The following is a 15,042-nucleotide window of genomic DNA, read 5'->3' as shown; positions in this document are numbered from 1 at the left end:
ACGGGAAGTAAGTACGGAACGTGCTGATTGGATTCGGCTGTATGCCGTTCCGTTTACCGGTGTGTGGTGAATGAGTGGTCAGGACAGACCGAACACGTAACATCACTGCCATTCACAACTCCTCAGATAATGGAGCAGACCATGTTCGCAACACTTGGGCAGCATTCAGGCTGAACGGCGGAGATGGGGCAGATGGAATGGGAGGGGACACGTGGAGTATAAACATCGCCCTGACGACTTGGGCCCAATGGCCTGTTTCTGCGCTGCCATTATTTCACCACCCTGTCCAGCCCTTTATCAAAAACCGTGGACGCACACCTCCCACCCGTGTGTCGTACTCACCTGGCTGAACAGGTGAGCGAGGATCACATCACTCAGTGAGCTGGTCAGGCCAGTGATCTAAACAAGGCAGAGGCACAAGAGATTAACCGCGATTAAATTCCAGTAACTCACTCCCGGGTATCTGTTATTCTACATATAAACCCCCCGAACCCCTCGATTAGATTCCAGCCTGTAACTCACTCCCGGGTATCTGTTATTCTATATATAAACCCCCCGAACCCCTCGATTAGATCCCAGCCTGTAACTCACTCCCAGGTATCTGTTATTCTATATATAAACCCCCCGAACCCCTCGATTAGATTCCAGCCTGTAACTCACTCCCGGGTATCTGTTATTCTATATATAAACCCCCCGAACCCCTCGATTAGATCCCAGCCTGTAACTCACTCCCAGGTATCTGTTATTCTATATATAAACCCCCCGAACCCCTGGATTAGATTCCAGCCTGTAACTCACTCCCGGGTATCTGTTATTCTATATATAAACCACCCGAACCCCTCGATTAGATTCCAGCCTGTAACTCACTCCCGGGTATCTGTTATTCTATATATAAACCCCCCGAACCCCTCGATTAGATTCCAGCCTGTAACTCACTCCCGGGTATCTGTTATTCTATATATAAACCCCCCTTACCCCTCAATTAGATTCCAGCCTGTAACTCACTCCCGGGTATCTGTTATTCTATATATAAACCCCCCCGAACCCCTCGATTAGATTCCAGCCTGTAACTCACTCCCGGGTATCTGTTATTCTATATATAAACCCCCCGAACCCCTCGATTAGATCCCAGCCTGTAACTCACTCCCAGGTATCTGTTATTCTATATATAAACCCCCCGAACACCTGGATTAGATTACAGCCTGTAACTCACTCCCGGGTATCTGTTATTCTATATATAAACCCCCCGAACCCCTCGATTAGATTACAGCCTGTAACTCACTCCCAGGAATCTGTTATTCTATATATAAACCCCCCGAACCCCTCGATTAGATTACAGCCTGTAACTCACTCCCAGGTATCTGTTATTCTATATATAAACCACCCGAACCCCTCGATTAGATTCCAGCCTGTAACTCACTCCCGGGTATCTGTTATTCTATATATAAACCCACCGAACCCCTGGATTAGATTCCAGCCTGTAACTCACTCCCAGGTATCTGTTATTCTATATATAAACCTACCGAACCCCTCGATTAGATTCCAGCCTGTAACTCACTCCCAGGAATCTGTTATTCTATATATAAACCCCCCGAAGCCCTCGATTAGATACCAGCCTGTAACTCACTCCTGGGCTATCTGTTATTCTGTATATAAACCCCCCGAACCCCTCGATTAGATTCCAGCCTGTAACTCACTCCCGGGTATCGGTTATTCTATATATAAACCCCCCGAACCCCTCGATTAGATTCCAGCCTGTAACTCACTCCCGGGTATCGGTTATTCTATATATAAACCACCCCGAACCCCTGGATTAGATTCCAGCCTGTAACTCACTCCCGGGTATCTGTTATTCTATATATAAACCCCGAACCCCTCGATTAGATTCCAGCCTGTAACTCACTCCCGGGTATCCGTTATTCTATATATAAACCACCCCGAACCACTCGATTAGATTCCAGCCTGTAACTCACTCCCGGGTATCTGTTATTCTATATATAAACCCCCCGAACCCCTCGATTAGATTCTAGCCAGTAACTCACTCCCGGGTATCTGTTATTCTATATATAAACCCCCGAACCCCTCGATTAGATTCCAGCCTGTAACTCACTCCCGGGTATCCGTTATTCTATATATAAACCACCCGAACCCCTGGATTAGATTCCAGCCTGTAACTCAATCCCGGGTATCTGTTATTCTATATGTAAACCCCCCGAACCCCTCGATTAGATCCCAGCCTGTAACTCACTCCCAGGTATCTGTTATTCTATATATAAACCCCCCGAACCCCTCGATTAGATTCCAGCCTGTAACTCACTCCCGGGTATCTGTTATTCTATATATAAACCCCCCGAACCCCTCGATTAGATTCCAGCCTGTAACTCACTCCCGGGTATCTGTTATTCTATATATAAACCCCCCCGAACCCCTCGATTAGATTCCAGCCTGTAACTCACTCCCGGGTATCTGTTATTCTATATATAAACCCCCCGAACCCCTCGATTAGATTCCAGCCAGTAACTGACTCCCAGGTATCTGTTATTCTATATATAAACCCCCCGAACCCCTCGATTAGATTCCAGCCTGTAACTCACTCCCGGGTATCTGTTATTCTATATATAAACCCCCCGAACCCCTCGATTAGATTCCAGCCTGTAACTCACTCCCGGGTATCTGTTATTCTATATATAAACCACCCGAACCCCTCGATTAGATTCCAGCTTGTAACTCACTCCCGGGTATCTGTTATTCTATATATAAACCCACCGAACCCCTCGATTAGATTCCAGCCTGTAACTCACTCCCGGGTATCTGTTATTCTATATATAAATCCCCCCGAACCCCTCGATTAGATTCCAGCCTGTAACTCACTCCCGGGTATCTGTTATTCTATATATAAACCCCCCGAACCCCTCGATTAGATTCCAGCCTGTAACTCACTCCCGGGTATCTGTTATTCTATATATAAACCCACCGAACCCCTCGATTAGATTCCAGCCTGTAACTCACTCCCGGGTATCTGTTATTCTATATATAAATCCCCCCGAACCCCTCGATTAGATTCCAGCCTGTAACTCACTCCCGGGTATCCGTTATTCTATATATAAACCACCCCGAACCCCTCGATTAGATTCCAGCCTGTAACTCACTCCCGGGTATCTGTTATTCTATATATAAACCCCCCGAACCCCTCGATTAGATTCTAGCCAGTAACTCACTCCCGGGTATCCGTTATTCTATATATAAACCCCCCGAACCCCTCGATTAGATTCCAGCCCGTAACTCACTCCCGGGTATCCGTTATTCTATATATAAACCCCCCGAACCCCTCGATTAGATTCCAGCCTGTAACACACTCCCGGGTATCTGTTATTCTATATATAAACCCCTGAACCCCTCGATTAGATTCCAGCCTGTAACTCACTCCCGGGTATCCATTATTCTATATATAAACCACCCGAACCCCTGGATTAGATTCCAGCCTGTAACTCAATCCCGGGTATCTGTTATTCTATATATAAACCCCCCGAACCCCTCGATTAGATCCCAGCCTGTAACTCACTCCCAGGTATCTGTTATTCTATATATAAACCCCCCGAACCCCTCGATTAGATTCCAGCCTGTAACTCACTCCCGGGTATCTGTTATTCTATATATAAACCCCCCGAACCCCTCGATTAGATTACAGCCTGAAACTCACTCCCGGGTATCTGTTATTCTATATATAAACCCACCGAACCCCTCGATTAGATTCCAGCCTGTAACTCATTCCCGGGTATCTGTTATTCTATATATAAATCCCCCCGAACCCCTCGATTAGATTCCAGCCTGTAACTCACTCCCGGGTATCTGTTATTCTATATATAAACCCCCCGAACCCCTCGATTAGATTCCAGCCTGTAACTCACTCCCGGGTATCTGTTATTCTATATATAAACCCCCCCGAACCCCTCGATTAGATTCCAGCCTGTAACTCACTCCCGGGTATCTGTTATTCTATATATAAACCCCCCGAACCCCTCGATTAGATCCCAGCCTGTAACCCACTCCCAGGTATCTGTTATTCTATATATAAACCCCCCGAACCCCTGGATTAGATTACAGCCTGTAACTCACTCCCGGGTATCTGTTATTCTATATATAAACCCCCCGAACCCCTCGATTAGATTACAGCCTGTAACTCACTCCCAGGAATCTGTTATTCTATATATAAACCCCCCGAACCCCTCGATTAGATTACAGCCTGTAACTCACTCCCAGGTATCTGTTATTCTATATATAAACCACCCGAACCCCTCGATTAGATTATAGCCTGTAACTCACTCCCGGGTATCTGTTATTCTATATATAAACCCCCCGAACCCCTCGATTAGATTCCAGCCTGTAACTCACTCCCAGGTATCTGTTATTCTATATATAAACCTACCGAACCCCTCGATTAGATTCCAGCCTGTAACTCACTCCCGGGTATCTGTTATTCTATATATAAACTCCCCGAACCCCTCGATTAGATTCCAGCCTGTAACTCACTCCCGGGTATCTGTTATTCTATATATAAACCCCCCCGAACCCCTCGATTAGATTCCAGCCTGTAACTCACTCCCAGGTATCTGTTATTCTATATATAAACCCCCCCGAACCCCTCGATTAGATTCCAGCCTGTAACTCACTCCCAGGGTATCTGTTATTCTATATATAAACCCCCCGAAGCCCTCGATTAGATACCAGCCTGTAACTCACTCCTGGGGTATCGTTTATTCTATATATAAACCCCCCGAACCCCTCGATTAGATTCCAGCCTGTAACTCACTCCCGGGTATCGGTTATTCTATATATAAACCCCCCGAACCCCTCGATTAGATTCCAGCCTGTAACTCACTCGCGGGTATCGGTTATTCTATATATAAACCCCCCCGAACCCCTCGATTAGATTCTAGCCAGTAACTCACTCCCGGGTATCCGTTATTCTATATATAAACCCCCCGAACCCCTCGATTAGATTCCAGCCTGTAACTCACTCCCGGGTATCTGTTATTCTATATATAAACCCCCGAACCCCTCGATTAGATTCCAGCCTGTAACTCACTCCCGGGTATCCATTATTCTATATATAAACCACCCGAACCCCTGGATTAGATTCCAGCCTGTAACTCAATCCCGGGTATCTGTTATTCTATATATAAACCCCCCGAACCCCTCGATTAGATCCCAGCCTGTAACTCACTCCCAGGTATCTGTTATTCTATATATAAACCCCCCGAACCCCTCGATTAGATTCCAGCCTGTAACTCACTCCCGGGTATCTGTTATTCTATATATAAACCCCCCGAACCCCTCGATTAGATTACAGCCTGAAACTCACTCCCGGGTATCTGTTATTCTATATATAAACCCACCGAACCCCTCGATTAGATTCCAGCCTGTAACTCACTCCCGGGTATCTGTTATTCTATATATAAATCCCCCCGAACCCCTCGATTAGATTCCAGCCTGTAACTCACTCCCGGGTATCTGTTATTCTATATATAAACCCCCCGAACCCCTCGATTAGATTCCAGCCTGTAACTCACTCCCGGGTATCTGTTATTCTATATATAAACCCCCCCGAACCCCTCGATTAGATTCCAGCCTGTAACTCACTCCCGGGTATCTGTTATTCTATATATAAACCCCCCGAACCCCTCGATTAGATCCCAGCCTGTAACCCACTCCCAGGTATCTGTTATTCTATATATAAACCCCCCGAACCCCTGGATTAGATTACAGCCTGTAACTCACTCCCGGGTATCTGTTATTCTATATATAAACCCCCCGAACCCCTCGATTAGATTACAGCCTGTAACTCACTCCCAGGAATCTGTTATTCTATATATAAACCCCCCGAACCCCTCGATTAGATTACAGCCTGTAACTCACTCCCAGGTATCTGTTATTCTATATATAAACCACCCGAACCCCTCGATTAGATTATAGCCTGTAACTCACTCCCGGGTATCTGTTATTCTATATATAAACCCCCCGAACCCCTCGATTAGATTCCAGCCTGTAACTCACTCCCAGGTATCTGTTATTCTATATATAAACCTACCGAACCCCTCGATTAGATTCCAGCCTGTAACTCACTCCCGGGTATCTGTTATTCTATATATAAACTCCCCGAACCCCTCGATTAGATTCCAGCCTGTAACTCACTCCCGGGTATCTGTTATTCTATATATAAACCCCCCCGAACCCCTCGATTAGATTCCAGCCTGTAACTCACTCCCAGGTATCTGTTATTCTATATATAAACCCCCCGAACCCCTCGATTAGATTCCAGCCAGTAACTCACTCCCAGGGTATCTGTTATTCTATATATAAACCCCCCGAAGCCCTCGATTAGATACCAGCCTGTAACTCACTCCTGGGGTATCGTTTATTCTATATATAAACCCCCCGAACCCCTCGATTAGATTCCAGCCTGTAACTCACTCCCGGGTATCGGTTATTCTATATATAAACCCCCCGAACCCCTCGATTAGATTCCAGCCTGTAACTCACTCGCGGGTATCGGTTATTCTATATATAAACCACCCCGAACCCCTGGATTAGATTCCAGCCTGTAACTCACTCCCGGGTATCGGTTATTCTATATATAAACCCCCCGAACCCCTCGATTAGATTCCAGCCTGTAACTCACTCGCGGGTATCGGTTATTCTATATATAAACCACCCCGAACCCCTGGATTAGATTCCAGCCTGTAACTCACTCCCGGGTATCTGTTATTCTATATATAAACCCCGAACCCCTCGATTAGATTCCAGCCTGTAACTCACTCCCGGGTATCTGTTATTCTATATATAAACCACCCCGAACCCCTCGATTAGATTCCAGCCTGTAACTCACTCCCGGGTATCTGTTATTCTATATATAAACCCCCCGAACCCCTCGATTAGATTCCAGCCTGTAACTCACTCCCGGGTATCTGTTATTCTATATATAAACCCCCCCGAACCCCTCGATTAGATTCTAGCCAGTAACTCACTCCCGGGTATCCGTTATTCTATATATAAACCCCCCGAACCCCTCGATTAGATTCCAGCCTGTAACTCACTCCCGGGTATCTGTTATTCTATATATAAACCCCCGAACCCCTCGATTAGATTCCAGCCTGTAACTCACTCCCGGGTATCCATTATTCTATATATAAACCACCCGAACCCCTGGATTAGATTCCAGCCTGTAACTCAATCCCGGGTATCTGTTATTCTATATATAAACCCCCCGAACCCCTCGATTAGATCCCAGCCTGTAACTCACTCCCAGGTATCTGTTATTCTATATATAAACCCCCCGAACCCCTCGATTAGATTCCAGCCTGTAACTCACTCCCGGGTATCTGTTATTCTATATATAAACCCCCCGAACCCCTCGATTAGATTACAGCCTGAAACTCACTCCCGGGTATCTGTTATTCTATATATAAACCCACCGAACCCCTCGATTAGATTCCAGCCTGTAACTCACTCCCGGGTATCTGTTATTCTATATATAAATCCCCCCGAACCCCTCGATTAGATTCCAGCCTGTAACTCACTCCCGGGTATCTGTTATTCTATATATAAACCCCCCGAACCCCTCGATTAGATTCCAGCCTGTAACTCACTCCCGGGTATCTGTTATTCTATATATAAACCCCCCCGAACCCCTCGATTAGATTCCAGCCTGTAACTCACTCCCGGGTATCTGTTATTCTATATATAAACCCCCCGAACCCCTCGATTAGATCCCAGCCTGTAACCCACTCCCAGGTATCTGTTATTCTATATATAAACCCCCCGAACCCCTGGATTAGATTACAGCCTGTAACTCACTCCCGGGTATCTGTTATTCTATATATAAACCCCCCGAACCCCTCGATTAGATTACAGCCTGTAACTCACTCCCAGGAATCTGTTATTCTATATATAAACCCCCCGAACCCCTCGATTAGATTACAGCCTGTAACTCACTCCCAGGTATCTGTTATTCTATATATAAACCACCCGAACCCCTCGATTAGATTATAGCCTGTAACTCACTCCCGGGTATCTGTTATTCTATATATAAACCCCCCGAACCCCTCGATTAGATTCCAGCCTGTAACTCACTCCCAGGTATCTGTTATTCTATATATAAACCTACCGAACCCCTCGATTAGATTCCAGCCTGTAACTCACTCCCGGGTATCTGTTATTCTATATATAAACTCCCCGAACCCCTCGATTAGATTCCAGCCTGTAACTCACTCCCGGGTATCTGTTATTCTATATATAAACCCCCCCGAACCCCTCGATTAGATTCCAGCCTGTAACTCACTCCCAGGTATCTGTTATTCTATATATAAACCCCCCGAACCCCTCGATTAGATTCCAGCCAGTAACTCACTCCCAGGGTATCTGTTATTCTATATATAAACCCCCCGAAGCCCTCGATTAGATACCAGCCTGTAACTCACTCCTGGGGTATCGTTTATTCTATATATAAACCCCCCGAACCCCTCGATTAGATTCCAGCCTGTAACTCACTCCCGGGTATCGGTTATTCTATATATAAACCCCCCGAACCTCTCGATTAGATTCCAGCCTGTAACTCACTCGCGGGTATCGGTTATTCTATATATAAACCACCCCGAACCCCTGGATTAGATTCCAGCCTGTAACTCACTCCCGGGTATCTGTTATTCTATATATAAACCCCCCGAACCCCTCGATTAGATTCCAGCCTGTAACTCACTCCCGGGTATCTGTTATTCTATATATAAACCCCTCCGAACCCCTCGATTAGATTCTAGCCAGTAACTCACTCCCGGGTATCCGTTATTCTATATATAAACCCCCCGAACCCCTCGATTAGATTCCAGCCCGTAACTCACTCCCGGGTATCCGTTCTTCTATATATAAACCCCCCGAACCCCTCGATTAGATTCCAGCCTGTAACACACTCCCGGGTATCTGTTATTCTATATATAAACCCCCGAACCCCTCGATTAGATTCCAGCCTGTAACTCACTCCCGGGTATCCATTATTCTATATATAAACCACCCGAACCCCTGGATTAGATTCCAGCCTGTAACTCAATCCCGGGTATCTGTTATTCTATATATAAACCCCCCGAACCCCTCGATTAGATCCCAGCCTGTAACTCACTCCCAGGTATCTGTTATTCTATATATAAACCCCCCGAACCCCTCGATTAGATTCCAGCCTGTAACTCACTCCCGGGTATCTGTTATTCTATATATAAACCCCCCGAACCCCTCGATTAGATTCCAGCCTGTAACTCACTCCCGGGTATCTGTTATTCTATATATAAACCCCCCGAACCCCTCGATTAGATTCCAGCTTGTAACTCACTCCCGGGTATCTGTTATTCTATATATAAACCCCCCGAACCCCTCGATTAGATTCCAGCCAGTAACTCACTCCCAGGTATCTGTTATTCTATATATAAACCCCCCGAACCCCTCGATTAGATTCCAGCCTGTAACTCACTCCCGGGTATCTGTTATTCTATATATAAACCCCCGAACCCCTCGATTAGATTCCAGCCTGTAACTCACTCCCGGGTATCTGTTATTCTATATATAAACCCCCCGAACCCCTCGATTAGATTCCAGCCTGTAACTCACTCCCAGGTATCTGTTATTCTATATATAAACCTACCGAACCCCTCGATTAGATTCCAGCCTGTAACTCACTCCCAGGTATCTGTTATTCTATATATAAACCCCCCGAACCCCTCGATTAGATTCCAGCCTGTAACTCACTCCCAGGGTATCTGTTATTCTATATATAAACCCCCCGAAGCCCTCGATTAGATACCAGCCTGTAACTCACTCCTGGGGTATCTGTTATTCTATATATAAACCCCCCGAACCCCTCGATTAGATTCCAGCCTGTAACTCACTCCCGGGTATCGGTTATTCTATATATAAACCCCCCGAACCCCTCGATTAGATTCCAGCCTGTAACTCACTCCCGGGTATCGGTTATTCTATATATAAACACCCCGAACCCCTGGATTAGATTCCAGCCTGTAACTCACTCCCGGGTATCTGTTATTCTATATATAAACCCCGAACCCCTCGATTAGATTCCAGCCTGTAACTCACTCCCGGGTATCTGTTATTCTATATATAAACCACCCCGAACCCCTCGATTAGATTCCAGCCTGTAACTCACTCCCGGGTATCTGTTATTCTATATATAAACCCCCCCGAACCCCTCGATTAGATTCCAGCCTGTAACTCACTCCCGGGTATCTGTTATTCTATATATAAACCCCCCGAACCCCTCGATTAGATTCCAGCCAGTAACTCACTCCCAGGTATCTGTTATTCTATATATAAACCCCCCGAACCCCTCGATTAGATTCCAGCCTGTAACTCACTCCCGGGTATCTGTTATTCTATATATAAACCCCCCGAACCCCTCGATTAGATTCCAGCCTGTAACTCACTCCCGGGTATCTGTTATTCTATATATAAACCACCCGAACCCCTCGATTAGATTCCAGCTTGTAACTCACTCCCGGGTATCTGTTATTCTATATATAAACCCACCGAACCCCTCGATTAGATTCCAGCCTGTAACTCACTCCCGGGTATCTGTTATTCTATATATAAATCCCCCCGAACCCCTCGATTAGATTCCAGCCTGTAACTCACTCCCGGGTATCTGTTATTCTATATATAAACCCCCCGAACCCCTCGATTAGATTCCAGCCTGTAACTCACTCCCGGGTATCTGTTATTCTATATATAAACCCCCCCGAACCCCTCGATTAGATTCCAGCCTGTAACTCACTCCCGGGTATCTGTTATTCTATATATAAACCCCCCGAACCCCTCGATTAGATCCCAGCCTGTAACCCACTCCCAGGTATCTGTTATTCTATATATAAACCCCCCGAACCCCTGGATTAGATTACAGCCTGTAACTCACTCACGGGTATCTGTTATTCTATATATAAACCCCCCGAACCCCTCGATTAGATTACAGCCTGTAACTCACTCCCAGGAATCTGTTATTCTATATATAAACCCCCCGAACCCCTCGATTAGATTACAGCCTGTAACTCACTCCCAGGTATCTGTTATTCTATATATAAACCACCCGAACCCCTCGATTAGATTATAGCCTGTAACTCACTCCCGGGTATCTGTTATTCTATATATAAACCCCCCGAACCCCTCGATTAGATTCCAGCCTGTAACTCACTCCCAGGTATCTGTTATTCTATATATAAACCTACCGAACCCCTCGATTAGATTCCAGCCTGTAACTCACTCCCGGGTATCTGTTATTCTATATATAAACTCCCCGAACCCCTCGATTAGATTCCAGCCTGTAACTCACTCCCGGGTATCTGTTATTCTATATATAAACCCCCCCGAACCCCTCGATTAGATTCCAGCCTGTAACTCACTCCCAGGTATCTGTTATTCTATATATAAACCCCCCGAACCCCTCGATTAGATTCCAGCCTGTAACTCACTCCCAGGGTATCTGTTATTCTATATATAAACCCCCCGAAGCCCTCGATTAGATACCAGCCTGTAACTCACTCCTGGGGTATCGTTTATTCTATATATAAACCCCCCGAACCCCTCGATTAGATTCCAGCCTGTAACTCACTCCCGGGTATCGGTTATTCTATATATAAACCCCCCGAACCCCTCGATTAGATTCCAGCCTGTAACTCACTCCCGGGTATCGGTTATTCTATATATAAACCACCCCGAACCCCTGGATTAGATTCCAGCCTGTAACTCACTCCCGGGTATCTGTTATTCTATATATAAACCCCGAACCCCTCGATTAGATTCCAGCCTGTAACTCACTCCCGGGTATCCGTTATTCTATATATAAACCACCCCGAACCCCTCGATTAGATTCCAGCCTGTAACTCACTCCCGGGTATCTGTTATTCTATATATAAACCCCCCCGAACCCCTCGATTAGATTCCAGCCTGTAACTCAGCCTGTAACTCACTCCCGGGTATCTGTTATTCTATATATAAACCCCCCCGAACCCCTCGATTAGATTCCAGCCTGTAACTCACTCCCGGGTATCCGTTATTCTATATATAAACCCCCCGAACCCCTCGATTAGATTCCAGCCCGTAACTCACTCCCGGGTATCCGTTATTCTATATATAAACCCCCCGAACCCCTCGATTAGATTCCAGCCTGTAACACACTCCCGGGTATCTGTTATTCTATATATAAACCCCCAAACCCCTCGATTAGATTCCAGCCTGTAACTCACTCCCGGGTATCCATTATTCTATATATAAACCACCCGAACCCCTGGATTAGATTCCAGCCTGTAACTCACTCCCGGGTATCTGTTATTCTATATATAAACCCCCCGAACCCCTCGATTAGATCCCAGCCTGTAACTCACTCCCAGGTATCTGTTATTCTATATATAAACCCCCCGAACCCCTCGATTAGATTCCAGCCTGTACCTCACTCCCGGGTATCTGTTATTCTATATATAAACCCCCCGAACCCCTCGATTAGATTCCAGCCTGTAACTCACTCCTGGGTATCTGTTATTCTATATATAAACCCCCCCGAACCCCTCGATTAGATTCCAGCCTGTAACTCACTCCCAGGTATCTGTTATTCTATATATAAACCCCCCGAACCCCTCGATTAGATTCCAGCCAGTAACTCACTCCCAGGTATCTGTTATTCTATATATAAACCCCCCGAACCCCTCGATTAGATTCCAGCCTGTAACTCACTCCCGGGTATCTGTTATTCTATATATAAACCCCCCGAACCCCTCGATTAGATTCCAGCCTGTAACTCACTCCCGGGTATCTGTTATTCTATATATAAACCACCCGAACCCCTCGATTAGATTCCAGCTTGTAACTCACTCCCGGGTATCTGTTATTCTATATATAAACCACCCGAACCCCTCGATTAGATTCCAGCCTGTAACTCACTCCCGGGTATCTGTTATTCTATATATAAACCCCCCGAACCCCTCGATTAGAATTACAGCCTGTAACTCACTCCCGGGTATCTGTTATTCTATATATAAACCCACCGAACCACTCGATTAAATTCCAGCCTGTAACTCACTCCCAGGTATCTGTTATTCTATATATAAACCCCCCGAACCCCTCGATTAGATTCCAGCCTGTAACTCACTCCCAGGTATCTGTTATTCTATATATAAACCTACCGAACCCCTCGATTAGATTCCAGCCTGTATGTCACTCCCGGGTATCTGTTATTCTATATATAAACTCCCCGAACCCCTCGATTAGATTCCAGCCTGTAACTCACTCCCGGGTATCTGTTATTCTATATATAAACCACCCGAACCCCTCGATTAGATTCCAGCCTGTAACTCACTCCCGGGTATCTGTTATTCTATATATAAACCCCCCCGAACCCCTCGATTAGATTCCAGCCTGTAACTCACTCCCGGGTATCTGTTATTCTATATATAAACCACCCGAACCCCTGGATTAGATTCCAGCCTGTAACTCACTCCCGGGTATCTGTTATTCTATATATAAACCCCCCGAACCCCTCGATTAGATTACAGCCTGGAACTCACTCCCGGGTATCTGTTATTCTATATATAAACCCACCAAACCCCTCGATTAGATTCCAGCCTGTAACTCACTCCCGGGTATCTGTTATTTTATATATAAACCCCCCGAACCCCTCGATTAGATTACAGACTGTAACTCACTCCCGGGTATCTGTTATTCTATATATAAACCTACCGAACCCCTCGATTAGATTCCAGCCTGTAACTCACTCCCGGGTATCTGTTATTCTATATATAAACTCCCCGAACCCCTCGATTAGATTCCAGCCTGTAACTCACTCCCGGGTATCTGTTATTCTATATATAAACCCCCCGAACCCCTCGATTAGATTCCAGCCTGTAACTCACTCCCGGGTATCTGTTATTCTATATATAAACCCCCGAACCCCTCGATTAGATTCCAGCCTGTAACTCACTCCCGGGTATCTGTTATTCTATATATAAACCCCCCGAACCCCTCGATTAGATTCCAGCCTGTAACTCACTCCCGGGTATCTGTTATTCTATATATAAACCCCCGAACCCCTCGATTAGATTCCAGCCTGTAACTCACTCCCGGGTATCTGTTATTCTATATATAAACCCCCCGAACCCCTCGATTAGATTACAGCCTGTAACTCACTCCCGGGTATCTGTTAGTACACTGCTGCCTCACGCCCCCGCACCCCCTCCCCCGCCTTGGCCCAGCTTACACGTACCTTCGAAGCAGCCCAATCCATCCAGCCCTTGGCATTGGGGTCGATGTTGAGCAGTACCAGGCCCTCCACCAGATCGGGAGAGTAACGCTACGGAAAACAATCGCACCACAGTCACTTACAGTCCGTGAAAACGCAAGTTCAGAGATCACCATCGAGACAGACTGAACGGAACCGGCCAGCTGAAGATTTGGGCCGCGTAATCAGACGCAACCCTTAGCGGGGCAGGTCCACTGGACGACACCATGGCGGCCCACACTCTGCCCAGTGCAAATGGAATGTTGCCTTTATTACAAGGGGGGATAGAGTATAAAAGCAGAGAAGTCCTGCTACAACTGTACAGGGTATTGGTGAGGCCACACCTGGAGTACTGCGTGCAGTTTTGGTCTCCGTGTTTGAGGAGGGATATACTTGCATTGGAGGCTGTTCAGAGAAGGTTCACTCGGTTGATTCCGGGGATGAGGGGGTTGACTTATGAAGAAAGGTTGTGCAGGTTGGACCTCTACTCATTGGTGTTTAGAAGAATGAGAGGTGATCTTATTGAAACGTATAAGATTATGAGGGGGCTCGAGATGGAGAGAGGATGTTTCCCCTCGTGGGGGAATCTAGAACTAGGGGGCATGGTCTCAGAATAAGGGGCCGCCCATTTAAAACTGAGATGAGGAGGAATTTCTTCTCTCAGAGGGTTGTAAATCTGTGGAATTCTCTGCCCCAGAGAGCTGTGGAGGGCTGGGTCATTGAAT

At 46.2% G+C, this 15,042-nt stretch overlaps 1 protein-coding gene across 1 annotated transcript in view; it reads right to left on the bottom strand.

Annotated features, from left to right (window-relative positions):
• LOC139235689 (protein NDRG2-like) overlaps positions 1-14,546 on the bottom strand; it is a 42,951-nt gene extending 28,405 nt beyond the window's left edge. Inside the window, exons 1-3 of the mRNA XM_070866727.1 lie at positions 14,475-14,546; positions 14,303-14,389; positions 343-399 (exon numbers count right to left, since the gene is read on the bottom strand). Of these exons, the coding sequence (XP_070722828.1) occupies positions 343-399; positions 14,303-14,389; positions 14,475-14,546 (216 nt within the window). The remainder of the gene's footprint in view (positions 1-342; positions 400-14,302; positions 14,390-14,474) is intronic.
• Positions 14,547-15,042: the final 496 nt, after the last annotated feature.

This window comes from Pristiophorus japonicus, chromosome 23, assembly GCF_044704955.1.
Source record: "Pristiophorus japonicus isolate sPriJap1 chromosome 23, sPriJap1.hap1, whole genome shotgun sequence".
Taxonomy (NCBI): Eukaryota; Metazoa; Chordata; class Chondrichthyes; family Pristiophoridae; genus Pristiophorus; species Pristiophorus japonicus.
This window is presented reverse-complemented; position numbering and strand designations above follow the sequence as displayed.